The sequence below is a fragment of the Lepidochelys olivacea genome (assembly GCF_965140295.1).
Source record: "Lepidochelys olivacea isolate rLepOli2 genome assembly, chromosome: 12".
NCBI lineage: Eukaryota > Metazoa > Chordata > Testudines > Cheloniidae > Lepidochelys > Lepidochelys olivacea.
This window is the reverse complement of record NC_140422.1, coordinates 23,479,835-23,507,134: the sequence shown is the minus strand read 5'-3', so window position 1 is coordinate 23,507,134 and position 27,300 is coordinate 23,479,835. Positions and strand designations below refer to the sequence as shown.

At 41.4% G+C, this 27,300-nt stretch overlaps 1 protein-coding gene and 1 long non-coding RNA gene across 3 annotated transcripts in view; one reads left to right on the top strand and one right to left on the bottom strand.

Annotated features, from left to right (window-relative positions):
• LOC311528956 (uncharacterized protein) overlaps window positions 1-21,934 on the top strand; it is a 193,868-nt gene extending 171,934 nt beyond the window's left edge. Inside the window, exon 5 of the mRNA XM_084644498.1 lies at window positions 21,864-21,934. Coding sequence (XP_084500624.1) covers window positions 21,864-21,894 — 31 coding nt within the window. The 3' untranslated portion in view covers window positions 21,895-21,934. The remainder of the gene's footprint in view (window positions 1-21,863) is intronic.
• LOC311528959 overlaps window positions 1-27,300 on the bottom strand; it is a 240,234-nt gene that overhangs the window by 111,557 nt on the left and 101,377 nt on the right. The gene's annotated exons all lie outside the window — the stretch shown is intronic.

Sequence of the window (27,300 nt, the reverse complement as noted above, 5' to 3'; positions counted from 1 at the left end):
CTGGAAACAGGACAGTACGTGGCTACTGATAACGCATCGTGGAATCTGCTGCACCTGCTTGGCTGCAGTATCCGTCCTGGTGGTCACATGTATCTTATGGTGATAAGAGATAGTCATTTTTGTCCCTGTACAAATCAACACACTCTGTCCCACAGAGCAGAAGTGGTAGCAGTGGCGGTTTCGATCTGATCAACCAAAATGAAAAGCTTTTAAGAGCTTATTTCGAGTTAGACTTGTTTAGAAATCAATTGACATGACAAAAAAATCATATAAAGCCCATGAATACTAAAAGTTTCTCAGAATATATTTTCTATAGACAAAAATGATATTTACAATGCACCCTGCAGGAGTTATTTATAGATAATTATTGCCTATATTCATTTTATTATTAAGAATCCAGAATTTATTGTTTTTCTTTTTAATTGTCTAAAATGGATCTTGGTTCATGAAGAAGTTATTTAATGTATTTAGCTTCATTCGATTTTTACTGGGAAATATTTTACTCAGCTCTAGATATTATTATTTTATAGCACCCAAAGGTGAGCAAGTGTAACCCACTGGTCACTGCAAAATATGGCCCCCTCTCTGCCTGACCCACACCAGATGTGAGTCTGTTGAAGCCACTACTTACAGAGCTCTTTAGCTCAAATTATAGCAGCTCATGCTTTTAATTCTGGTTCAGTCTCAGTGCCAGCCATCACACTAGGCACTACACAAAACAGACAAAGATGTGGGGTATCCTCCCCAGTATTAATCATCTTAGAGCTACTAATTACAATGTACTCACAATCTTGCCCCAAGGAGCTTACAAACTAAGGCCCCAATCCTGTAAAGACTTCACGGTCTGTTTGCATGGTCACATCAGGGCCCTACCTCAGATAGAACAGGAGTCCGGTGAAGAAGGATGGGTGCTAAGAATTTACTCCCTGAAGTCTAGTGCACAGCATGAGGAAAGGAAGCTTGTGTTTTGGTTCTTTGTTGTTTTAGTTAATGAAACAAACAAATGTGGTTAATATGTGGTAGCCATTGGGGTACAGGCGAGACTAGCTCAGGAAGGACATTCCATGGAGACGTAGAGAAGAAAGTGCATTGATGATTGTGGGAGAAACAGACAAGCAAGGCATAGAGGGGTTTGCATAATTGCTTCTTGTTGGTCAAACGTCACAACCCTGCCAGGACCTTTAGCACACTGTAATATGCCACTAATTTCCCAAAAACTTAGGCATACTGTGACTTGTCCTTGTAAATCTGGGTAAAGGAGGTCAAATCCTAAAATGTGCTCTTGTTCTTCTCAGAAAGTTGTCACCCTGAAGGAACAAAGAAGGAAGCTCCTCTTTGTTTGAACATTTATTTTCTGCATTGCTGTTATATTTTTAACAGCTTGCAACAGAAACACATTATCACATGACTATCTAAAGCAAATAGTACATTGTGGTTTTGGGCTTGGACACTTGAATGTGTAATTTCACAGCAGCAAGTACTCTTCCTACTGTGGGCTACTTCTGGTAACTCCTCCCTTCTAGTAAGAAATAAGGAAAATGGTCACCTGAGACTTGAGAGACAGTGCTTTTTAATAGATATTGTTTACATTCAGGAATAAGAACATCACATACTTGTTTAACAGAAAAATAGAGTAGATCATCATTATTATACTAATGGCCTGACCTAGTGGTCAGCATACAGGACTGGGATGTTGGAGATCTGACCCTGGTAGTGGCTGGCTGTATCACCTTGAGCAAGTTGTAACTCTTCCATGCTTCAGTTTCCCCGACTGTGAAAATAAGTGTTTCTGTGGTTTATTCTTGAGCATTTGAGCAACTGATATCCTGCATCTCTAATTTATTAAATGGTTACATCATTTTGACTGCTATGAAAAGTTCACTTAAAATGGTGTTTCAAAATCCATCTCTATGTATTCTACTTTCTGTTCTCAAGATTCTGACTGTGGTTTGGCCCTTGGCATCTGGCTACTGTGGTTTGACTTCAGGCTACTATTGTTGCTGAACACAAGTGCAGGTCTTGCTCATCAGTGGTTACCTGAATGACAGCCTCATCATTAAAACTGTGGGAAAGATAACGGATATATTTTTCAGATTTGCCGCTCATTCAGCCATGAACAGAAAACTCTTGACCAAGGTTCAGGAAAGAACAAAAATGTGCAGTTATTTAGAAACAAAAGCAGAATGCCCTAAATTTACTACATGCTTGGTAATGAGGAAATTTTCCAAACAACAAAGACAATATTTTCATTAGCAAGCACAAGGCTGAGAATGTGGATGCTTTCATCATTTGTACCCATTTGAATGTTACTACCACTTCAGTCAGTAACTATTTGAAGTGGCCAGCTTCTCAGTAGCAATTATAGCGGGCAAATGATTTCAGTGACAAAATTTTCTTCTTCATGAATTATACATCAGCTGCTTCTGATTTTCTTAGTCATCTTTATTTTTTTGAAACTATTTGATGACGAACTTTAGTAAATAATTATTGGTCTCTTATTTTCCTCTTCTCTTTCTCTTCTCTCATTTTCTCAGTCTGTTGCTACAGCTCCATAAGCAGCTCATTGGTGAACAATGGAATTGTGACATTATAGGTAAATAAATGGATGTCATAGCTGTGATATCAAAAGTAAGAGGGGCACAGAGACACACAAACAGCAACAGAGATCTAGGCAGAGATTATTACAACCGATAATTAGAGAAATAGGGCCAGATTCTGACTTATGTCACCTTGCAGTGAAATTAGTCCAGCTCTACAATGATGTGATGAAGATCAGAATCTGGCCCATTGCGGTGGTCCTCTATCAACTGAGCTAAAAGATTAACTCTATTAGCTTGTCCAGTAGTAGACTTTTATCTTCAATGTGGACCAGACACCAAAAGAGGCCACAGCACATACTGTAAGCATGTTACATATTTCTCCCTCCCTCCTACCTAAATATCTGATGTTCACAGGAATTCAAGTCACCATTTAGGGGCCAGTTTTGCAATGACTTCCCTAAGCATGGTTTGAACCTGGGACCTTCAACACTAAAAGTATGGACTGCTACCACGTGAGCTAAAGAAAGACTGCCAATGAATGCAGTAAATGATTGCAGCCTACCATATTGCTCAGATGCAAGAAGCTTGGGAAACAAACAGGGAGAACTGGAAGTCCTGGCACAGTCAAGGAATTATGATGTGATTGGAGTAACAGAGACTTGATAGGATAACTCACATGACTGGAGCACTGTCATGGATGGATATAAACTGTTCAGGAAGGACAGGCAGGGCAGAAAAGGTGGGGGAGTTGCATTGTATGTAAGAGAGCAGTATGACTGCTCAGAGGTCCGGTATGAAACTGAGTGTCTCTGGATTAAGTTTAGAAGTGTGAGAAACAAGAGTGATATTGTGGTGGGAGTCTGCTATAGACCACCAGACGAGGGGGATGAGGTGGACTTTCTTCCAGCAACTAACAGAAGTTACTAGATCACAGGCCCTGGTTCTTATGGGAGACTTCAATCACCCTGGTATCTTCTGGGAGAGCAATACAGCAGTGCACAGACAATCCAGGAAGTTTTTGGAAAGTGTAGGGGACAATTTCCTGGTGCAAGTGCTGGAGGAACCAACTCGGGGCAAAGCTCTTCTTGACCTGCTGCTCACAAACTGGGAAGAACTAGTAGGGGAAGCAAAAGTGGATGGGAACCTGGGAGGCAGTGACCATGAGATAGTCAAGTTCAGGATCCTGACACAAGGAAGAAAGGAGAGCAGCAGAATACAGATCTTGGACTTCAGAAAAGCAGACTTTGACTCCCTCAGGGAACTGATGGGCAGGATCCCCTGGGAGAACAACATGAGGGGGAAAGGAGTCCAGGAAAGCTGGCTGTATTTTAAAGAATCCTTATTGAGGTTGCAGGAACAAACCATCCCGATGCGTAGAAAGAATAGTAAATATGGCAGGCGACCAGCTTGGCTTAACAGTGAAATCCTTGCTGATCCTAAACACAAAAAAGAAGCTTACAAGAAGTGGAAGATTGGACAAATGACCAGGGAGGAGTATAAAAATATTGCTCAGGCGTGCACGAGTGAAATGAGGAAGGCCAAATCACACTTGGAGTTGCAGCTAGCAAGAGATGTTAAGAGTAACAAGAAGGGTTTCTTCAGGTATGTTAGCAACAAGAAGAAAGTCAAGGAAAGTGTGGGCCCCTTACTGAATGAGGGAAGCAAAGAGTAGTGACAGAGGATGTGAAAAAAGCTAATGTACTCAGTGCTTTTTTTGCCTGTCTTCACGAACAAGGTCAGCTCCCAGACTGCTGCACTGGGCACCACAGTGTGGGGAGGAGGTGACCAGCCCTCTGTGGAGAAAGAAGTGGTTCGGGACTATTTAGAAAAGCTGGACGAGCACAAGTCCATGGGACCGGATGTGCTGCATCCGAGGGTGCTGAAGTAGTTGGTGGATGTGATTGCAGAGCAATTGGCCATTATCTTTGAAAACTCATGGTGATTGGGGAAATCCCGGATGACTGGAAAAAGGCTAACGTAGTGCCCATCTTTAAAAAAGGAAGGAGGAGGATCTGGGGAACTACAGACCAGTCAGTCCCTGGAAAAATCATGGAGCAGGTCCTCAAAGAATCAATTCTGAAGCACTTAGAGGAGAGGAAAGTGATCAGGAACAGTCAGCATGAATTCACCAAGGGCAAGTCATGCCTGACTAATCTAATTGCCTTCTATGACGAGATAACTGGCTCGGTGGATGGGGGAAAGCAGTGGATGTGTTATTTCTTGACTTTAGCAAAGCTTTTGATACGGTCTCCCACAGTATCCTTGCCAGCAAGTTAATGTAGTATGGGCTGGATGAATGGACTATAAGGTGGGTAGAAAGCTGGCTAGATCATCGGGCTCAACGGGTAGTGATCAATGGCTCCATGTCTAGTTGGTAGCCGGTATCAAGCAGAGTGCCCCAAGGGGCAATCCTCGGGCCAGTTTTGTTCAGTATCTTCATTAATGATCTGGAGGATGGCATGGACTGCATCCTCAGCAAGTTTGCAGATGACACTAAACTGGGAGGAGTGTAGATAAGCTGGTGGGTAGGGATAGAATACAGAGGGACCTAGACAAATTAGAGGATTGTGCCAAAAGAAATCTGATGAGGTTCAACAAGTGCAGAGTCCTGCACTTAGGACGGAAGAATCCCATCCACTGCTACAGACTAGGGACCGAATGGCTCGGCAGCAGTTCTGCAGAAAAGGACCTAGGGGTTACGGAAGCTGGATATGAGTCAACAGTGTGCCCTTGATGCCAAGAAGGCTAATGACATTTTGGGCTGTATAAGTAGGGGCATTGCCAGCAGATCGAGGTATGTGATCATTCCCCTCTATTCGACATTGAGGCCTCATCTGTAGTACTGTGCCAGTTTTGGGCCCCACACTACAAGAAGGATGTGAAAACATTGGAAAGCGTCCAGCGGAGGGCAACAAAAATTATTAGGGGGCTGGAGCACATGACCTCTGAGGAGAGGCTGAGGGAACTGGGATTGTTGAGTGTGCAGAAGAGAAGAATGAGGGGGGATTTGATAGCTGCTTTCAACTACCTGAAAGGGGGTTCCAAAGAAGATGGCTCTAGACTGTTCTCAGTGGTAGCAGAAGACAGAACAAGGAGTAATGGTCTCAAGTTGCAGTGGGGGAGGTTTAGGTTGGATGTTAGGAAAAACTTTTTCACTAGGAGGGTGGTGAAGCACTGGAATGGGTTACCTAGGGAGGTGGTGGAATCTCCTTCCTTTGAGGTTTTTAAGGTCAGGCTTGACAAAGCCCTGGCTGGGATGATTTAGTTGGGGATTGGTCCTGCTTTGAGCAGGGGGTTGGACTATACGACCTCCTGAGGTCCCTTCCAACCCTGATATTCTATGATTCTATGAAGATGATAGAAAGGGACACACACCCTGCAATTATGTTCCATATGCAAATAAAGGCCTGCAGTATTAGCACTTGCATGGGTGTAGAGAGAGATTAAAATCACTGTTTTCTATGATTTTGTGATAGAGCTATTGCCTTACTAAACCTTACAAATCCTGTTAATGTTTATCAACCAGCATTATCTCCTGTTGCATATAATATGACTATCTCCAATATAACTGATGAAATACCATCATTGTCTTACAGATATGCATTCCTACATTACAGCTATCACAATCAATCTATTTGCAATGCAGTGTGAAATTTAAGGAACTGCAAATAATTACTTGAAAGTATTGTGTGAAAGTAATAGTGAAAAAAATGGTTTCTGCAGTTAATTGAAGTAAAAAAAAAAAAAAAAGGAACATAACAAACCTATATGACTTCCATTATTTGTATACTTCTCTTACTGACATTCAAAAAGTGTCTTCCAGTAAAATCTGGTCAACCAAATGACTCATCTGACATCTGAAGTGACTATGGACAACTTCTTAGTTACATGCACTCCTTGGAGTGCTTGTGTCCAAGGGTGGAGCGGAAAAAAGAAGAACTGAAAATGGCTGACAGTAAAGATGGCTACTTTGTACTTCCCTATTTATACTAAAATAAAATACAAAACATCATTAACCATTTTATGCTTTAAATTATGGTCCCCACAGACACTGCAAGGACCAGTAAAAACCAGGCCCCATATTTTTAAAAAGTGCATCTGCCTCATCTGTACACACAAAACACCCTAAATTGGGATTGCAAACACACAAAGAGATGTTTATGTAGAAAACCTCAATTTACATGCGTGTATCTGATATTATACAAATAAAATGCCATGTACACTTAAAAATGGGTCTGTAGATTTAACTCCACATCATTTACATTTCCCACACTCTTTAGAATATTTCCAATATTAAGTATAGGAAAGAATGCAATTATTGAGGTAAATGTAAATACTGTAGTGTAGTAAAACTCCAGGCCATTATTGTCAAAAGTGACTTGTGATTTTGGGTGGCTCTATTTTCAGGTGCCCAATTTGAGACACACAAAAGGGGCCTGATTTTAAGAAAACACTGAGCACTCTCCATTGGAAATCAAACACTTTTAATCTGTCTTACATTGAGCACCCAAAAATTGAGCCACCTAAAATCATTAAAAAGAAAAGCAGTACTTGTGGCACCTTCGAGACTAACAAATTTATTTGAGCATAAGCTTTCGTGAGCTACAGCTCACTTCATTGGATTCAGTGAATGCATCCGATGAAGAGAGCTGTAGCTCACAAAAGCTTCTGCTCAAATAAATTGGTTAGCCTCTAAGGTGCCACAAGTACTCCTTTTCTTTTTGTGAATACAGACTAACATGGCTGCTACTCTGAAACCTAAACTCATTAGTCACTCTTGAAAATCTTGACCTGGCCAGTTCTCATTGGCGACCACAGTATATAGCCATCTGTATACGTCTAGAATTTAAAGACTCCCCCCCCCCCAAAAAAAAAAGAAGAAGAAGAAGAATGCAAGAATAGAGTTGATTGGGCAATATTTAAGTGAAACTATTTTTAAATATAGACAGTGACTGTGAAAAAAAAGTCTGAACTTAGAAACAGCGTGGCTTTCATAGAGGACAAAACTGAAGATCCCATATATCACAGCGGATCAGACATCAGAATCATTGATATTCCAAAGGAAAAAATTGAAATGCCATCTCTTTTTGTGCAGCAGATACTTAAATGGTATTTTAAAATGTGAAGTGGAAGCTGCTATCTTTGAACTTGCGCAAGATTACTCTGCCCCCTTCAGCAAAACCTAATGATAATGAGCCTCCACATACCACCATTGTGAGGATTCTCCAATTTCTAGATAAGGCACCAAATTCTATTTTCAATTGCTTTTTCTCCTTGGGCTAAATTCTACCCTCACATATGATCATGAAACCCCACTGACATCATGGTTGTAAATGAGGTTAGAATTTAAATCCCAAAGAGAAAAAGCAAAAAGAGACAGAAATTAGAATTTCAGAGTCTACACAGTTATAGCCTTGATTTAAATGCTGAAACTTTGAAATGCCAGAGAGAATGGAATAAATATATGGAGCAGCTTATTAAACAGGGATTGTTGACCTCTGTGTGGCATCCATCCAAACTGAACTTCCTGCAGAATCTGAGGAAGAAATACCTCAGTCCACTATTCCTCAAGAAATCACTGTGATCATCAGAGATCATCATTCTCTATTTACCCCATCGAAACAAAAATTCTCCCTTCAGAAGTCCCAGGAGAAAATATTCCCATTAGCAGAGTCCCAGGAGAAAATTCTGGACTAGTGCTTGGATCTTGGAGTGTACTAATGGGCCAAATTCACTTTGCCTTACTCCTCACAGAAGCACATATGCACAGTAAAACAATCAGGATTTGATTCTCTCAGAGGATAATATCTCTGCAATTACCATAAAGGCTACATTAATAGTGTAAATATTATCTGGTTAACTCAGGTTTCTATTGGGTTTGAGGCCTCCTGAAACCCATTCTAGAACCGAGGCCTCTGTTGTGCCATTGGATGCCACAGAACATATCAAGGGAGGCCAACACCTAGCAGACACACATAATACACAAATTGGGGGAGAGTACAGAAGGGAAGACAGGTGGTGAGGTTTGGTGGAAAGAGTGAGGGAGGAAATGGATAGTGAGGGTGCATGGATGACCCAGGGAATGGAAAGAGATGAGGAGGCTTCTATGTTGACTCCAGGGAAGGTCATAAAGCTAATAAATATTCTCCACTAAATATGCTTAGAACGAGCTCTCTTTCCACCGCAGCCCCGAAGAAGCCTGCACCCCAAACCCCTCATCCCCGGTCCCACCCCAGAGCCCGCACCCCCAGCTGGAGCCATCACCCCCTCCCCACACACACCAATCCTCTGCCCCAGCCCTGATCCCCCTCCTGCACCCTGAATCCCTCATCCCCGGTCCCACCCCAGAGCCCACACCTTCAGCCAGAACCCTCACCCCCCATCCGCCCCAGCCCTCTGCCAAAGCCCTGAGCCCCCTCCCATACTCCAAACCCCTCTGCTCTACCCCCGCCATACATGACATCCATACTGGTGCACATACAAAATTCATTCCACCAATGGATATAAAAAAATTAGAGGCAACATTGGGGAACCACTTTGGGGTCCCGACCCACAGTTTGAGAACCGCTGCACTAGAAGATTATCTTGACACTGATTGTGTACAATGCTACAATCATTGATATGGTACCTCAGTGTTTTCACTATATCACTATAAATTATACAGTATTATAGAATACTCCACTCATTCTAAGGGGAAACTTGAAATTATTATTTCCAGTTTATTTATATCTATAATCTACCAGGGAAAGGGACACAGAATGGCTGCCCAGCTGCTTCACAGTCAGGATCCAAAGCCTCATCTATAGACAAAGTTTGCACTGGTTTAATTAAAATCAATTTAAGAACCGATTTGGTTAAAATGGCAAAACCCTTGTATGGATGCTCTTAAACTGATTTAAGATTTAGCTTACTTTGGTTTCCTACTGAATTAAGCTAAATTGATACAGGCTGAATGAAAAAAGAAAAGGAGTACTTGTGGCACCTTAGAGACTAACCAATTTATTTGAGCATAAGCTTTCGTGAGCTACAGCTCACTTCATCGGATGCATACTGTGGAAACTGCAGAAGACATTATATACACAGAGACCATGAAACAATACCTCCTCCCACCCCACTCTCCTGCTGGTAATAGCTTATCTAAAGTGATCACTCTCCTTACAATGTGTATGATAATCAAGTTGGGCCATTTCCAGCACAAATCCAGGTTTTCTCACCCGCCCCCCCCCAAACTCACTCTCCTGCTGGTAATAGCCCATCCAAAGTGACCACTCTCTTTACAATGTGTATGATAATCAAGGTGGGCCATTTCTAGCACAAATCCAGGTTTTCTCACCCCCTCACCTTTTTCCAAAAACCACACACACAAACTCACTCTCCTGCTGGTAATAGCTTATCCAAAGTGACCACTCTCCCTACAATGTGCATGATAATAGGGAGAGTGGTCACTCTGGATAAGCTATTACCAGCAGGAGAGTGAGTTTGTGTGTGTGGTTTTTGGAAAAAGGGGGGGGGGGGTGAGAAAACCTGGATTTGTGCTGGAAATGGCCCACCTTGATTTTCATACACATTGTAAGGAGAGTGGTCACTTTGGATAAGCTATTACCAGCAGGAGAGTGAGTTTGTGTGTGTGGTTTTTGGAAAAAGGGGGGGGGGGTGAGAAAACCTGGATTTGTGCTGGAAATGGCCCACCTTGATTATCGTACACATTGTAAAGAGAGTGGTCACTTTAGATAAGCTATTACCAGCAGGAGAGTGGGGTGGGAGGAGGTATTGTTTCATGGTCTCTGTGTATATAATGTCTTCTGCAGTTTCCACAGTATGCATCCGATGAAGTGAGCTGTAGCTCACGAAAGCTTATGCTCAAATAAATTGGTTAGTCTCTAAGGTGCCACAAGTACTCCTTTTCTTTTTGCGAATACAGACTAACACGGCTGTGACTCTAAAGGCTGAATGAAAAGTATCCACATGGGGGTTTGCCAGAGAGCAGCAGTAGCCTCCATGCCACCACTTGTGATACGCTGAGAAGTGGAGCCCTGAGGATTAGAGAGCTAAGTGTAATCTCTCACGTAGCTGCCACGTTTTTTGACGTTCTATGTGCGACATTTCATCCACATTATTTAATGACCCAGTTTACATATTTTTGAATAATTTTCCTGGGACCATCTGTAAATGGTCAATATACCCTTCCCAAGTAGTGCAGGGATAGCACATGGAGCTGCACAAAATTTGGCAGCTCTGAGGCTTGCACAGCTAAGGATGTGGGAGGTTGTCTAGGAATGCTGGGTTTGGTGAGGGGAGCTGGGACATGCCTGGAATTGCTAGGTGAGGTTGATGAATTCTGGGGATCTTGGATCAGTGGGTACCAAAGAGCATTTAGGTGCTGCCTAAGGGTAGCTTGGCACTGGTGGGTAGGTAGGTGGGTGTGTTCTGGGATGTCTGGAGGTACTGAGGCAGTGCTGTCTGGGAGAGGAGCTAGACGCTGTGGTCTGTCTGAAAAGCAGGAGATTGGGGTCTGGTTAGGGGACATGGGGTCTCTTTTGGGATTTGGAAGCTGCTGCTAGCTGCTTCTTTCCTGCTTGGATCTAGCAAGGGAGCAGTCTAAGGAGAAGAAGCAAGTCCACCTGGCTACCAGAAGCTTTTTGCAGGTGAAACTACATTTGCCCACAGCTCAGCTGGAAGCATGAGATTCAGGATGAGCCACAAGCAGGCATGATGGCTGCCAAATACATGATACTTGGCAATCATGCTCGTAGGAAACTGCTTGTTGGGAGGAGACCATGATGTTCCCTGCTGCTGCCCCCCACTTCCTCTCTCTTGAGAAAGTGTCTCTCTCTTCAGTATGATGGGCCCCCAGCTGGCTGGTTTTGGGGCTGCCAGCTTGCTCTGATGTTGGTGTTGTGGACACCTGGCACTCCTGCCACTGTGTATCACTTCCTAGTGACTCCACTGCCATACAGACATTGCCTCTTCAAGTAATCGGGGCTGGGCAGACCAAGTGATTCCACAGCCACTTCTCAGGAGACCTTCTTGACCCATGGGGAGAAAGCATGGCAAGGCCTCAGAACTACGGTTGACTGTTCACCCTCAGTGCAGCAGGGTCAAGATTTTGTCCTGGAGATGTAAATATCATAATATAGCCAAACATTCCCATTAGCAAAGCAAAGACATAATGTGCAATTAAACCTGCTTGTCAACACAGATTAAGCTCATCATGCTGCATAATCCATAATGCAAGCAACATTAAACCCTTTGTTGTTAAGCAATCAGCTGAAGTTCATGTAAGCAATGTGAAGGCATTCATCATTGCCTTGTGCTGCCCTTCTTCAGGGGCCTAGGCAGCACTTCGAGCAGTCAGATGACATAATGATTATTGGTACAGCTAAGTGAATGTCATTCCTCCTGATTTACCCCAGTACAAGTGAGAGGCCCTTTATCTTCTTCTGTACCCAAAAGACCACATCTCCCAACCTATCTTCTCAAAGGGGATTCTAACACATTGATCCCCAACCACTGCAAACTCCAAATGATTGACCTATAGTTACTGGCCCTGTGGCAAGGGCGGGCGGGAGAGTATCACACTTGTTTCTCAGTTGACAGAAAAGAGAAAAAAAAAAAACGGAAGCTGACTCAGACAAATCCTTTGATTTACTCACACTCCACTCCCTTAGCTTTGGGGTGCACCAGTCTGCTGGGGAAGGACATAAAATTAAGAGAGGCGTGTACTAGAGGAGAAATGGGGAAATCTTGTTCCCAAAAATTACTGTAAATCCTGCTTCACAAAGATATACTGGCAAGATTGGGAAAGGAGAAGGAGATCATCCTCTCTGTAAGACTGCATATGATAGAGAACAGAAGGTGCAAGTGCTCATTACTAACAAAGGATGGCTCTAATTTATTTATCTCTTCCTGTTGAGCTGCCCAAGACTAAGATTAAAGTTAGTCAGCCCGCTCTCTCCCCTCCTTCCCTATGCTGTATTTTCTGAAAGGACTGATTTGTTTTCATTATGGATACTTTACTTTGCTATAGAGCTGGTGTAACCAGTTCATGCAGCCCCAGTACAGAACTGTATTAAGGGCACAGAGGGGATGGTGACAGAACACACTGCTCTGGCGGGCCTTTGGTAGCTATAGGGAATTGGTTTCCATTTGAACAGCCTCCATGATCTGTAATCTGTACTCTTATATTACTCTCATCTGTGTTGGGGCCAGCGTGAAACCTGATGTAGGATCCAGGAACTGCAATTAATTTGCTTTGGCTTCCAACAGGATCTGGGGACAATTGAGAACCTGGCTATCTATTTTAACTTGAAGCTAACATTTCTTGGACTCTAACATAGGTATAATGAGTTTTTCCTCATGCAAAACAAGACTTCCAGTGTTCCATGTTAAGTAGAAAAGAGCTGGGGAGAGTGTGTGAATTATTGTGATTTCTTTGCTGTTTAGGCAAATTTTAGCTCCATGTTTACATAGCTACAACAGGCACTGCCTCAGTGAAGAGCCTATGGAATCAAGACTATACACAAGTCAAATCTGAAAAGGGCAGTAAAACTACAATATATATTTCTTCTAGTAAGTAATAGTAAATAATCTACCAGGTTAATGATTCACTGATGAGACTCAGTTTTAAAAATACCCCTAGGGGATGTTTTATCTATGACCCTTAGTTCAGTTCTTTTAGATACAACTGAAGAGCAAAGGTTAACTGTAATAGTAAATGTTCACATGACTATAGCTTAAAAGCCATATTCTATACCTTTAGTCAAAATGAAGACAAAACTATTTAACAGTAATAACAGAGTCACAGAAAAGTCCATTGTCTAAAATTATTTATCAGGCATTCCTCAAACTGGAGGGACAGAAGTAGATGGAAACAGAAATGGGACAGAGAGAGAGAAGAAACTTCTTGCTAATGTAAAAACAGTGAAGAGAAGAGGTACATTCTGGAAATGTATACAAACCTCACAGGGGCAAATGACATCCAACATACAGAATATGAGTCACCTAAAAGTAACTGTAAGAATGCAGTCAGGAGGGAGCTAAATGAATTTCCAAACAACAAGGTCCTAAGAGGGCACTGACTTCAATGGGAACTGTGTGTGGTCAGCACTTCCCAAAATCAGGCCTGGAGAAAACAAGAGAATGTTCAGAGAAGCAGGGAGATGGAAAATTCAGGGCAAGTGTTCATAACTATATGTCCAAATCCTGCCCTCAGATGTGCTCACGCAGAGTGTAAAGAGATCAAGAATATGATCCACTAGCTCTTGATACAATATACCAGCACAGAATTAGGAAACATTAAATAAAGCAACATAGAAGGAGCTATGACAGATAAGATTTACACCATCTAGCCAAAAAAAAAAAAAAAAGGGGGCAGTCTGTGGTTTTTCTGGTATTGTCTTTTAGAAAACATTGGGGTTTGCTACCCTTTTCAACTTCTGAAGTTCTCACAAACCCTCTAAACCAGGTCCAGGTCTTTATTTATTATGGGAATTGTGAAAGTTTTTTATTTTACATTCTTTTAAGCTCATTCATTTTTTTACCCCAATTATATTGGATAATGTGGTTATGACTAACATAAATATAGTTCCCTTAGAAATCAGGACATGTTTGCCTCAAGATAGCTGTTTTTCTCCTCTTGCCCATATTCCACAGCTGTCCAAATATATTCCCACAATCCTTGGCACCTGCAGCATGTACACGTTGCCACAGATGGTGAGGGAAGAGGTAATGTGCTAAAGGCTTCCCTCCCTTTACATCCAGCCAGAAGGCTGATTCATGCTCCAGTTTACATTTTGACACTGAAAATATATTCTATTTCTGCTACAGACCCTCAGCCTCTCTATCAGTGAAAAGAGCTCTCCATAGTAGTTTATTAAAGTTCCAGTAGCTTGCTGGTTGACTACCAAGGACACATTTAGACTTGATTCAACACTAACAAAAATCCAATTGCAACTCCATGCAAAGAATAAATGATCCTCAGTGATATAATTAATGCAAACTGAGCACCCAAGGCTTCTGATGGTGGTTGTCATTAAAAAGCCAGCATTTGTCATCATTTACCAATCAGATACCTCTGTGATGCCATCTTTTTTCCTAGGCTTAGAATAGGAAATAAATGTGGTTCTTGTGTGGTATCTGGCAAATGCTGACCTTTAATGTTGTGTCACTCTGAAACATCAGGTATTGGCTTTCACCACAGGCATAACTAGAAGAACAAACAAACTTATCCAGCATGACAGTTGTATGAATTTAATTTATTGCCAAACAGAGGACCTATCTGGAAGAAGACAATGGTGTAAATACTAGGGACTGGCAAACCAGCAGAGAAAATAAGGCCAACCTGAAACTTCCCGAGAAACGCAAAAGATCAACTGACTTTTTTTTTAAAAGTTCTCATCATCTTCACCCTCCTGGTTTCATGTGGCATAGGAAATTGAAGGAACAAAATACTTCAGGAAATACATAGAAAATTGAAGTGTCACCTAGGATAAAACAATAATTGGATCTCTCACAAGAAAGCCAATTCTCATGAGATTCCCTGGTCCAGGTTCTAGCTCATGAGACTCAGATGAGCAGCTAAACTTTTGGATACTTCTCTGAACAGCTTTCTGAGATTCAATGATCAGTTAGCAAATAAATACAAATTAAGGGTCTGATCTTTCAAACTGTTATTCATGCATACAGTCCTATTAAGTTAATTATTTGTTGGAGTGAACCCTAGAATATAATCCTTAACATCCTACATAATACTTTTAAACATAAACATATACAAACCCTGTATCACAGCACCAAGAAACATTTCCAAAACAACCTCTGAGTTTGCACCAGCAAACAGCTGCAGCCTCAATTTTATAGGTACATGATAAACTGTGGGTGAAAATGAAAATTTTAGATTTACTAGACAAACCTGGTAGGTAGCCATGTATCATTTGGGCCCGCTGTTGATTGTATGTCCATAAAACTAAGCCTCAAGTTTTGCCATAAGATTTGGGGTTCATTTGCACATTAAGTAATGTGAATTTTCCCCCAGTGAAAACTAAGTAGGGACTGAAGATTTGGGCTCAGTGGGGTTTTATTTATTCTGGTGCCTCACTGATGCCAGAAAATTGGCTACATTGTGAGCTTGATCTTGGAGCACTTGCCCATGTGAGTAATCCCACTGAATTCAGTGTTACTAAGGGTTGCAGGATTAGGTAAGACCTGGCAAGGACTTCTTTGCGGTTGTGGGGGAGTGTGTTGAGGGTGTTAATTTAATTAAACTGTAATTCTATTGATAGAAACAACAGAGTTCATGGTTCTGGGGTGGCTGGGACTGGGTACGGTTGCCTTGTAGTCAACAAGTGAGCAATGAATCTATGAATACACTTGTAATATGTATTTTGCAACTTTTCCTAAGAATTCTTATGACATGTAGCTGGTGAGAACTAGTACAGCAAGCAAAGATGCAGGTTGGTACCCACGTCTGAGGGCTGAGTGATTGTTCTTCAGTTTTAAGTGAGAAATTATAACAATATAAAAGCACTTTCTTGACCATTGATCATCTGTATATGACATCTCTAAATGGCTTAGCATCAATGCAACTGATATACCTCTTTTGTATTCATCCTGTCATTACTATATTTTTTTTTCATGTCTCTTTGATTTACTCTATATCTCTTGGACAGAGTCTTGAATTGAGGGTTTCCCTATTCAGGTCTGGATTTTGATAACCTTTCTAAAACCAAAATGCACCTTACTCCATGAGTTATTCCCTCTGAAACCAATTTAACTGCTATCCAAATAGGCCCACTATCCAAATCTGGCCCTTTACTCCTGAGAGCCCAGGAGAAAAGGGTAATCAATGGGAAGACTGATGGAGGAATTCCTAACTTTCTCCTTTTTTCTGCTCATCGGGCTTTTATTTCAAAAGACTTCTGTATTTTTAGAAAATTTACTTAAAAATTCAACCGTCAGCATGTGATACATTGGCATGAAGTGAAAGTTTGCAGCTGCAAATGATCCCGGAAACTTTGCAATACTCAGTGAAGTGCATTATCATAGTTTTGCAATTAGATTAGCATTTATAAAAGAACTAAACACACTAAGAAATGTTTTCCTTGCAATATGGCTAAGTGATACAAGAATTTAAGTTAACATTGCAGACAGATACGTCACAATACCCCTTGCCATGTGGGAGGCCTCGTCTTGATACATAGTCCTGGTCTCTTTCGCTCACCTCAGAAGTGTAGGGCGTTCTCCCGTCAGCATAATTACTCCACCTCCGTGAGAGGCGGAAGCTATGTTGGCGGGAGAGCAAAATAGTGCTGGTGTGGACAGCACTTAGATCTTTTTCACACCCCTGAGCAACGCAAGTTAGATGGATTTAAGCAGTAGTAGAGACCTGCCCTGAGCCTGGAGTGAAGATTAGGAATACCACATACCTCAGCAGCAACCCATGTGGCTGATTAAGGAGCAGTATTCAAATAGCCCACAATGGGGTCCTTGTCCTGCTCCCATTGAAATCAATAACAAAATTCAGATTGACTTCAGTGAGAACAGAACTGAACCCAAAGCAGGCAACAAGATGTGTGGCACCAGGTGCATAGCAGCCTCAATGGGGGAAGAAATTTAGGGGGAGCTAATTGGAAGGGTCTCTGGCAAGTAGGCTGAGACCCTCTGGAAAAGAACATTCATGAGCAGACTAGCCAAATCTGCTCTCATTAGGAGTCAACTGACTTAAATGGAATTACTCCAAATTTACCCTGGTGTAACCAAGATCAGCATTTGGCCTGTTTAAACTAATACATAAAGGATATTACCTGAAATATCAAAAGGCTGTTGAAGTTCATTAGAAACCAACATACCCCCAACATTCAGTCTGATAAAGCTTCTCAACATCTCTGAACTGTACAAAGTGGGGATCAATTTTTCTACTTTGGGGGAATATTATGGGTTATATTTTGGCAGCAGATCCACAAGCTATACTTCAGAAAAGTGGCTAAAATCGTTATTATCTTGGTTGAAATTTAGAGATGTTGATCTCTGGCTGCTTTCATGCTCCATTTGTGGATTTATGCAGGCTTGACACCACTTCTATATTAGGGAAAAAAGGTCTCCAAAAAGGGATCAATTTTAGCTCAACACACCTCTATTCTGGAGGCGCCGTGTCCTAACACTGGCTGAAATAAAAACCAGTTCAAACACTGCGGTGAAATAACTGATATGCCTTGGCCACCTCAGATGTGGAGTCATTAAGCTGATGGAAAGAAATATCTCAACTGTAAACTGGGACTGTCTTTTTGTTTTGTGTTTGCATAGCACCTAGCACAATGGGGTCCTGGTCCAGGATGTGGCGCCAAGGTGCTACAACAGCCTAAGTAATAATATCTATCTCAGGTTACCTATTGCACCTTTCACCCTCTGCCACCAATTCAGCCACCGTTACTCACAGTGAGTAGTTCTGCACTCAGTGAAAAGTTTCACTGAAGTACTGTTGCTGTGAGTAAGGGTGGCAGAATCAGATGCTGAATGCATATCCACAGATATATCTGTTATGTAATGGTGCCTGAGGCTATGTCTACACTATGGACTTTACAGCGATACACCTGTGCTGCTGTAAGGTGTCCTGTGTTGTCGCTCTGTGGCGGCAGGAGAGAGGTCTCCTTCCAGCATAATTAAACCATCCCAATGAACGGTGCTAGCTACATCAGAGGGTGAGTGGCTCCCGCCAACAAAGCGCTGTCCACACCTACACTTTCATGGGTGAAACTTATGTCAGTCAGGGGTGTGTTTTTTCACACTCCTAACCGACAAAAGTTGTGCCAACAGAAGTGCTAGTGTAGACTACTCATCACATTTGGACCCTAACCTCTTACTCGCACTAAACATAACTTGGGGAGGGTCCAGCACAGTGATTCTGTTATCCTGGGTCTTTGAGAGAGATGCAGTGTTATTGACAAGTACTGTCTGGGATAATTCAGTATCTCTGCTGACACATTGGTCTTCCAGCACAAATATAAATGCACTTCAGAAAATGTTAGTCCAAGTTATGGCAAATTATGTGTAAATTCACAGTGAAGAACAACCGAGGAGCCTGTTCAGTGTTTGGCAGCTGGAACACCACCACCTTGAACCCACAACAGAGGCTTAAATCTGGCTCCTGTAGGATTTAGTAGGTTATGGACTAAGATTTATCTGCAATACTGCGTTTTTCAGAACATTCATGTCAAAGTAAATTTGCAAGCACAAATGCTATACAACCTGCTTTTGCACCTCCTTTGAATAATTTTAAAGACACTAGGCCAAACCTGAGCTCAGGTGCATTACAACAAAATGAATCTGCAACAATTCCACTGAAATCAGTAGAGTTAACTGTGGATTTACAGCAGGGCAGGATTTGGCCTATTGTCATGTACTTTTGAAATGTGACTACTTTTCATACCCTTCCTTCTCCCATGCAGATGCTGACCACAATAAATGCCACAATGATAAAGCTGTTTTTTCTTATTAGCCCATTTTTGTAAACAGTCCTGAATGCCTGAATTTTAGCACAGACCATGATTCTATACATTACAGAACTTATCTATGCATTTTAAGCTGCCATTCTAATTAATAAATCTTTGCTTCTTCAATTAGACTGTATTAGACCGAAGAAAACTACCCATATAGGAAAGGAGTACTTGTGGCACCTTAGAGACTAACCAATTTATTAGAGCATAAGCTTTCGTGAGCTACAGCTCACTTCATCAGATGCTGAGCTGTAGCTCACGAAAGCTTATGCTCTAATAAATTGGTTAGTCTCTAAGGTGCCACAAGTACTCCTTTTCTTTTTGCGAATACAGACTAACACGGCTGTTACTCTGAAACCTACCCATATAGGGCCATATCTTCCACTGTTTGAGCATCCATTCCTTGAATAACTTTGTGAACACTATGGTAGTTTTGGGTGCATAAGTAATGCAGGATCCAGCCCTTAATTGTTTCCATACTTAGTAAACATTAGCTACTATACTACACACTGCTCAGACTGCTATGATATTCTCCACCTTATGGGAGTATTTTTTGTTTTGTTTTGTTTTCCTCCCCATTTTCTCTGCTTTTACTGAGTTATTGACAGTGAGATATAAAATAGTATAACAAATATTTATTCAATTTGTCCATCAAATAGATCTGACTTGTTAGCCTGAATCAATGTAACATGTTTTTAAATTATACTTTGAAAGTCTAATTTTAAAACCATTTTAAATCTAATTTATATTAGATTTAGCTTTTGGCAGAAAAAGGCAGTTAACAATTTTGACAAACACATTTTAAATGGCAAAGAACTGAATATTTATTATAGTTTAAACTATTGGATTTTAAATAAACCAATTAAATTGCTTATGTTTTCTTCATAAAAAATAATTGGCAACTTTTTAAAAAACAAAAGATTCTTAACCACAATGTGGAAAAGCTTTCTACAGCTCTGGCTTATAGAGCAGGCACACACAAAAGAAATTCTTGCTTCTAAACCACATACTCACAAATGTTTTACTTTGTTCCCATAACCCAGATACTAGCATTGCTCTGAAACAATGATGAGCTGATACAGCATTCTAAGTACAGATATGCAAATGAGTAAACAAAGAATAAAGCTTTCCTTCAGAATTTCTGAACCAGCGTTGTCACAATAAGTAGTTTGGGCTGGTTGTCATCTAAGATCTGGATATCAAAATGGAAGGTGTGTAGGCATCTTGCCTTCCAGCAATTTGCCCTGCAGCGCACAATGGAACCCTCTAGAGCTGGAAAGCACAATGGGTTTTTTGCTATTAAAAAAATTTCAGCAAAAACAGTGTATCTAAATTTTCTATCAAAAATTGGTTTTGGTTTTAGGTTGTTTGGTTTTTGCAAACAAACAGCCAAAAACTGAAATTTTTTGATTCAGAAATGTTTCCATATTGGCTCATGGTAGAGGTAGTTCGGTTACCTCATTAGGTTCTCCTCTATAGGCCAGGCTCCCTGGTCAGACCACATCTCCCATGGTGCACCAAGGTTTGCCCTAATGATTAGGGAAGATAATTACATCACGGGTGCCCTTAGTTATGTTGCACTGGAGGAGATGTAGCCCAGCTGGGAAGCCTGAGCCATAGAGAAGAGTGGAAGCAGCTATCTCTTATGTTATTATATGAAAAATAATCACTTTGAAATCTTGGCGTCAATAATTAGGACCACTTTTAACAGCTGTTCATGCCATTAGAAACTGATGCCCCAATCCTGCAAAGAGAACCACATAGAGGGACCTCCACTGAAGTCAATACCAAGGTCTGTTCACATGGTTCTCTTTGCACGATCAAGGTGTAAGAGTTTAAATTCATTTCCCTTGTTTAATTACAACTAGTGGAGACAATTGTGTTGGGGAAAATTGTCCAGCTGTATCCTTTGGAACCCTAACTCTGGGTCTCAGAAAAATGCAGTTTCTGGTGGACATTTCAGGGGGAAAGGCACACTGCAGACAGCTACTCTCTCACAGTCAGATTCCTGCACTTATCCTCCAACATCTCACACTGACAGGCACACTCAATGCCACTCTTAACAAGCTTCTATTGATTGTCCCCTCAGCGCAACTGCTGCTGACAAATAAGTGTCACCCTTTTTCTTTCCTGACATTTGTTCTGTCACAATGTTTAATGGTGGTCTGCACATACGTGTGTCACACATGAGGAAGAGAGACAGATGGTCTTGTGGTTATAAAAATTAGAAATCTGAGTTAAATTCCCAGCTCTGCCACACATTCCTGTGAATCCTGGGGGAAGTTATTTAAACTTTCTGTGCTTTGTTTTCCTATCTGTAAAATGAGGATAATGATACTTCCTTTCTCCTACCCTTTTTCTGTCATGTCTATTTTGATTGTCATCAGTTTGGAGCCAGAACTGTCACTTGCAATGTGAATGTACACCACCTAGGACAATAGGGCAGTAGTCTTGTTTGGGCCTCTAGATGCTACAGTAATGGAAATAATAAAATAATAATATATACAAGTGTGGGTTAAATCTCCTCAGGATAAAGAAACATTGATATTTGTACAGGGTATTATTTGTTCATTACTAACGAGTCTAATTTTGACCCATTGCTGTGAAAATTTTTATATGCACTACTTTTTTATATTTGGTAAAGCAGAAACAAAGGGTAAAGGAGAAATAGAGCACTGTAATTGACAAGATGTTTTATATGGTTTGATTCTTTAATTCCCCCACCCCCACCCCCTAGCCCCATGTTTCAAATTAGAACCATATTGTTCAATTTTTCAAGTGCATTTGCCTGAGGCATTGCAAATTTTTTCACCTACGCACATGTCTTTTTTTCCAGGCATGTACGTGGCTGTTGTGAATGCCATTAGCCTTCATTAAAACTGCTAGGTCTTCAAGACAAACAAGCACAGATTACCATTCCTCAGCTGAGAGTGGGTCTATTATGTGAGTAGTCATTCTGAGATTCTACAGTTCAGTCTTGCAAACCCTAAGCTATTGTATGTGCCTTCTTAATGCCTCTCATCATGTTATAATTTCTTCTCTTTTCACTGGGAATCTCTTACCATTTCTAAAAATATCAAAATAGTCTGTCTTGTTAAATATTATCAAAGTACTATAAATACATACTTTAAATTTTGGAGTATTTGCTCTGTGTAATCGTTAACTAATTCCAAAACTAGGGCTTTTGCTTTAGAAAAAAAGTATTAAAATCTCCAGGCACAATTACAAACTCACAGAAATTTGTTTTCTAGCAACAGATAATGCTGAAATTGTGTTGTGGCATGACAAAAATTCAGCATTGATTTATTTTAAAGAGGCTTTGTCTAAAAACCATCATATTTTGCCCCAAAATGAACAAACACACAAAAGAAAAATTATATTTTTAAGGAACAACCACTCTGTATGTTATTACACTGATTTATTAAAAAACGTGCTTTTCATATTGATGGCAATATCTGTATTTCTTCAGGCTGTGGCTTTTAGCTTCCATACATGACTGAATTCTCAGTTAAGTCCTTACATTATTTGCTCGATAGCCTGAAAGCTTCAAACAAAGCTACTTAATGACAAGAAAGTATGTCTATGGGCTTGTCTACGCTTAAAACGTTGCAGCTACACTGCTGTAGCGCTTCAGTGAAGATGCTACTATGACGATGGGAGAGCTTCTCCCATCAGCACAATTAATCCATCTCCACAAGAGGCGATAGCTATGTTGATGAGAGAAGCCCTCCCATTCACATAGCACTCTCTACACCGAGGGTTAGGTTGGTATAACGTAGTTATACGGACATAAATTTGTACTGTAGACTGGCCTACCTCCCCGAAAGGTAGGGTGACCATACGTCCCATTTTGACTGGGACAGTCCCTTTTTTAAGCCCTGTCCCGGCCATCCAGGATACCCCCCCCCCAATGAAACATTTGTCTCATTTGCTCTGACTGACTTGATCGGTTGGCAAAAGCAAACGTAACACTGACAGACCCTAATCGTAGGCGGGATTGAACCTGGGACTTCAGGAGCTTAGTGCACGAGCCTCTACTGCATGAGCTAAAAGCCAACTCGCCATTAGCTAAATCTGCAGAGCAAACTCATTAATCTCTCTCTCGGTGGTCTCAGTGCCACTAGATCGGACAGAATACCACACACAGGAGGTGTGTGGGTTACACAAACAGGACAAATGCCCACTTTTGTCAAAAAAGTGGGGTGCAGTGCAGAGGAACGTGTGGAGGGGAACAAGCAGAGATACCAGCCCCCCTCAGGGAGAAGGCAGAGCTGGGGTGGGGAAAGGCAGCATTCCAGCATGGGAGGGGGCAGCGTTTCAGCTACGGGTGACAGTGGCGCAGGGTTCCAAGGACAGGCAACAGCCTCGCGTGGGGGAGGGGAGAGGAGGAAATGTCCCATTTTTTCTATGGAAACTGTGGTCACCGTACAAGAGGTGGTAGCTGTGTGAGAGAATTCTCCGGTCAACCTAGTACTGTCTATACTGTGGGTTAGCTTTGTTTAACCGGGGTGTGGTTTTTTTTCACACTAGTGATTTCCTAATGGAGACTAGGCCTGAGTTTCAAAATAGCTTCCATTTACACAAGTGAATTCAACTCATTAAAAAAGAAGTGCAAAATCAAAAATAATTTCTAGACATTATATAAGGCTAAAAAAAAGTCCCCCAAAGTCTTATGTTTATTGGCCCGTAATGTCTGAGGTTTGGTTCAATGCAATGACTACACAGAGTAGATAAGCAGTAGACAGTTTTGCCTGCGCATGCACGCACATACACATAAAACACATTCTTCAAATATAAAAATGCTCAGTCATGGATTTGCTTTCAGATGTTCACTACTGAAACCATGGAAAATGCCTGCTTTTCAGATCCATGGGCTGAGTTTACAGTGCTGGCACTTAGGGCTGGACAGAAAACAATAGTTTCATTTCACAAAAAGTGTCTAAGTTTTGAAATTTGATTTTGTTTCAGTGCAGAATGAAAATGAGACCTCTTGATTTTGGGGCAGGGAGGGAGAGAGAGAGAGAGACCCACTCACCCCAGAATAGGCAAGAGCTTGGTGGTTAGGGTACTCATCTGATGAAGGAGACCCAAGTTCAAGTCACTGCTCCAGATTAGGGGATGGCTCATTCTCCCATCCCCTTCCAAGACCTGAGAAACTTCCCTATGAAATATATTGTCAAAATCAACCTGTTTCTCTGAACCATTTGTTTGATCAAAGTGTTATTTTTAGACAGAAAAAAGTTAAATTGAAAATGTTTTGACCAACTGTACTGGCATCTAGAAAAACAACTTTTGACTTTGGTGCAAATTTGTTATGAAAATTGCAGATGGAGAATAAATATGGAAATGAAAATCAATATGAGCCAGGTATCACCCTTAGCTTCCATTAATGTGCTCAGAAACTTTGAAAATCAGGCACTTATCAACATGCCTGAATATGGACATAGACACCCATTTTTGAAAATCTTGACCTTAGGGTCAAATGCTGCCCACCGGTGGGAAGGACTCTCAGCAGAAATTACAGGGTGGGTCTATTATGAAAGAAGGGAACAGGATTTGTAAAGAAATGCACGGGGTGGTGCATTCTTTGCATATGGCAGAGCTCTCTGCTGGGAGGACTGAGCAGCAAAAGAAGGAAAGAGAGTTGAGGGTGGAGCAAAGGAAGATTTGGAGCCAGAGGCTTCAACAATGCACACATCCTCTCCACCCTTTCCTGGCAGGTCCTGGAACAGCACTCAGCTTGATGGGCCAAGGGAAGTGGATTTGGACCTTTTCTAACACTTTGGCTCAAAGGACTCAAAGCACTTAAAATGCTAATTAGTTCAGCCTCATAACGCCCCTGGGTGGCAGACAAGTACCATTATCCCTCTGTCCTAACTTCCAGTCTCTTCATTTTCTCCCTTTACTGGATATCAGGAAATGAAATGACAAGGCTGCTGTGCAAAGGGCTAGTGCATGAGGAGGCATCCAACTGCTCCCATTACTATATTAGACTATTTTGCAATATAATAGAAATACATTGATTTGTTTGGGAAAAAAAACAGACAAACTGCCATTTTTCTTCATTGGGAGTAAGATTGGGTCTCCATTCTGTAAAGTCATTCTTGAAACTGCTTTGCCCAAAAAAACCTCAGTCTTTCTGTTGCACACTATGCCCTCATTTCATTATTTCCCTTTCCTTCTGGGTCACTTAATTGCTCCACATATTTAATATATATGAAATCAAAAGCTCATTATTTTATGCAGTCAGTAGCCAAAGAAAAAGACACTAATTTTCTCAGAAGTGATTTCTACTTTAAAAAAATTAGAAGCCTTTTGCTATGAAATGTGGGATTCTCTTCAATTATTAACTGTTATCTGGTAACTTATTATACAAGATAAAATTAAATGACTGTGTAACCTTGGGCCATTCACTAGCAATGGTCATTTCTTGTGGCATTGTTTCATGCTGGATTCCCATTTGCCATAAGTAATTTTTATTAGTTAGATTTTCAGTTTTCACTTGCCCATTGTATTAATGGTCAGTCTAAAGGATCACTGGATATAGGCTCCACTTCCTTTGGATCTACTGGATTTATAATCAGATCCTGGTAGTACTGAATTCAATGGCAAAATTCCTATTTGTTTCTCGATGGAGGCAAAGCAGTTTCTCAGATATCAGATAGAGGGGACTAGAGAAAGTACAGCAATATAATAGCGTAATGATTACTGTAGACAGCACTCCACCAAGAGGGTTGTTGTATGTTTAGCTTAATTCTAAGCTGTCTTGTTTTCATGTTATGTTGTATCTCATGGTTGGGAAGGGATTGGTAGGAAGTTTCATACCATCTGTGTGTGCTGGAGTTGTTATTTGCAGTGTCCCAATAAATCCTTTTATTTCCATAAGCGAGTATTACAATATTAATAATTTTCTATGGGTCTCATCCCAGATGTTAATGTCTTTCCAAGCAAACTGGAAAATGATGCAGTATCTTGAAGTAATAGATGTAATAGAAGATAAAGGAACCAAAAGAATAAGCAAGACAAAAGATCTTGTCTTAGACAAATCTTTCAAGACACCGGCTGTGTTTTAGCATGATGGAAATGAACAAATATTATTGGTTTATTGATTAGTTTATATAACAGAGAGAAGTTTCTGTAGAAAGGAGTATTGCCAACCACAAGAGATCAAAAATCATGAGTCGGATCCAAAAACCCATGACATGGCCCAAAAATCATGAAATTTTTAAACCGGGTTTTTTAGTTTGTCTCTTTACTTTTTAACTCCCCTCTACACTTTTGGCTATAAGAAAAGGAGTACTTGTGGCACCTTGGAGACTAACCAATTTATTTGAGCATGAGCTTTCGTGAGCTACAGCTCACTTCATTGGATGCATACCGTGGAAACTGCAGAAGACATTATATACACACAGAGACCATGAAACAATACCTCCTCCCACCCCACTGTCCTGCTGGTAATAGCTTATCTAAAGTGATCATCAAGTTGGGCCATTTCCAGCACAAATCCAGGTTTTCTCACCCCCACCCCCAAACACACACACACACAAACTCACTCTCCTGCTGGTAATAGCCCATCCAAAGTGACCACTCTCTTCACAATGTGTATGATAATCAAGGTGGGCCATTTCCTGCAGATTGAAAAGTCAACCTGTAATGCACACAAAAATGTATTTCTCTCCCTGGCTGTTCAGATAGAGACTCCATTTAACCCCTCCTCATCCCTATGATAGGGGACCTACCATCCATTTCCTATGATTGTCTTGACTCCCCCCTCCCCCACCCACCCACATCTCCTCTGGCTTGCTGCCCCCTGGGCTTCTCCCCTTCCCACCACCAGCACCTCACTGACTCCCCCCTTCTCCTGACACATTTCCCGTCTCCTGCCCCCCAGGTTTCTCTCCCCAGATTTCAAGTAGAGGAGAAGTTCCAGAGCAGTGGGAGGCCCTTAGCCATGTGTCCACAGGGCTGGATGAGCTTCTTGCATCATCACGACAGCTCCTCCTGCAGGCACCAAACTTCTGTGACTTGAGATCAGTTTCCCTGGCTGTTTGGCAGGGACTCGCCCTACCCAACACTACCCCAATCTGGGGACCTGCTATCCAATCCCCTCCATCTCCAACCCCATCACTATCCTCTGCTCCCCAGCCTCCTTTTTGGCTCTACATCGACCTGCACTCCATTTCCCTGAAACCCCTAAAACTGCCTCCTGTTCCCCGCACTGCCTGCTCCCTCTCACTTTCCACATTCACTTCTCACAGTGTCTCTGCTGCTCC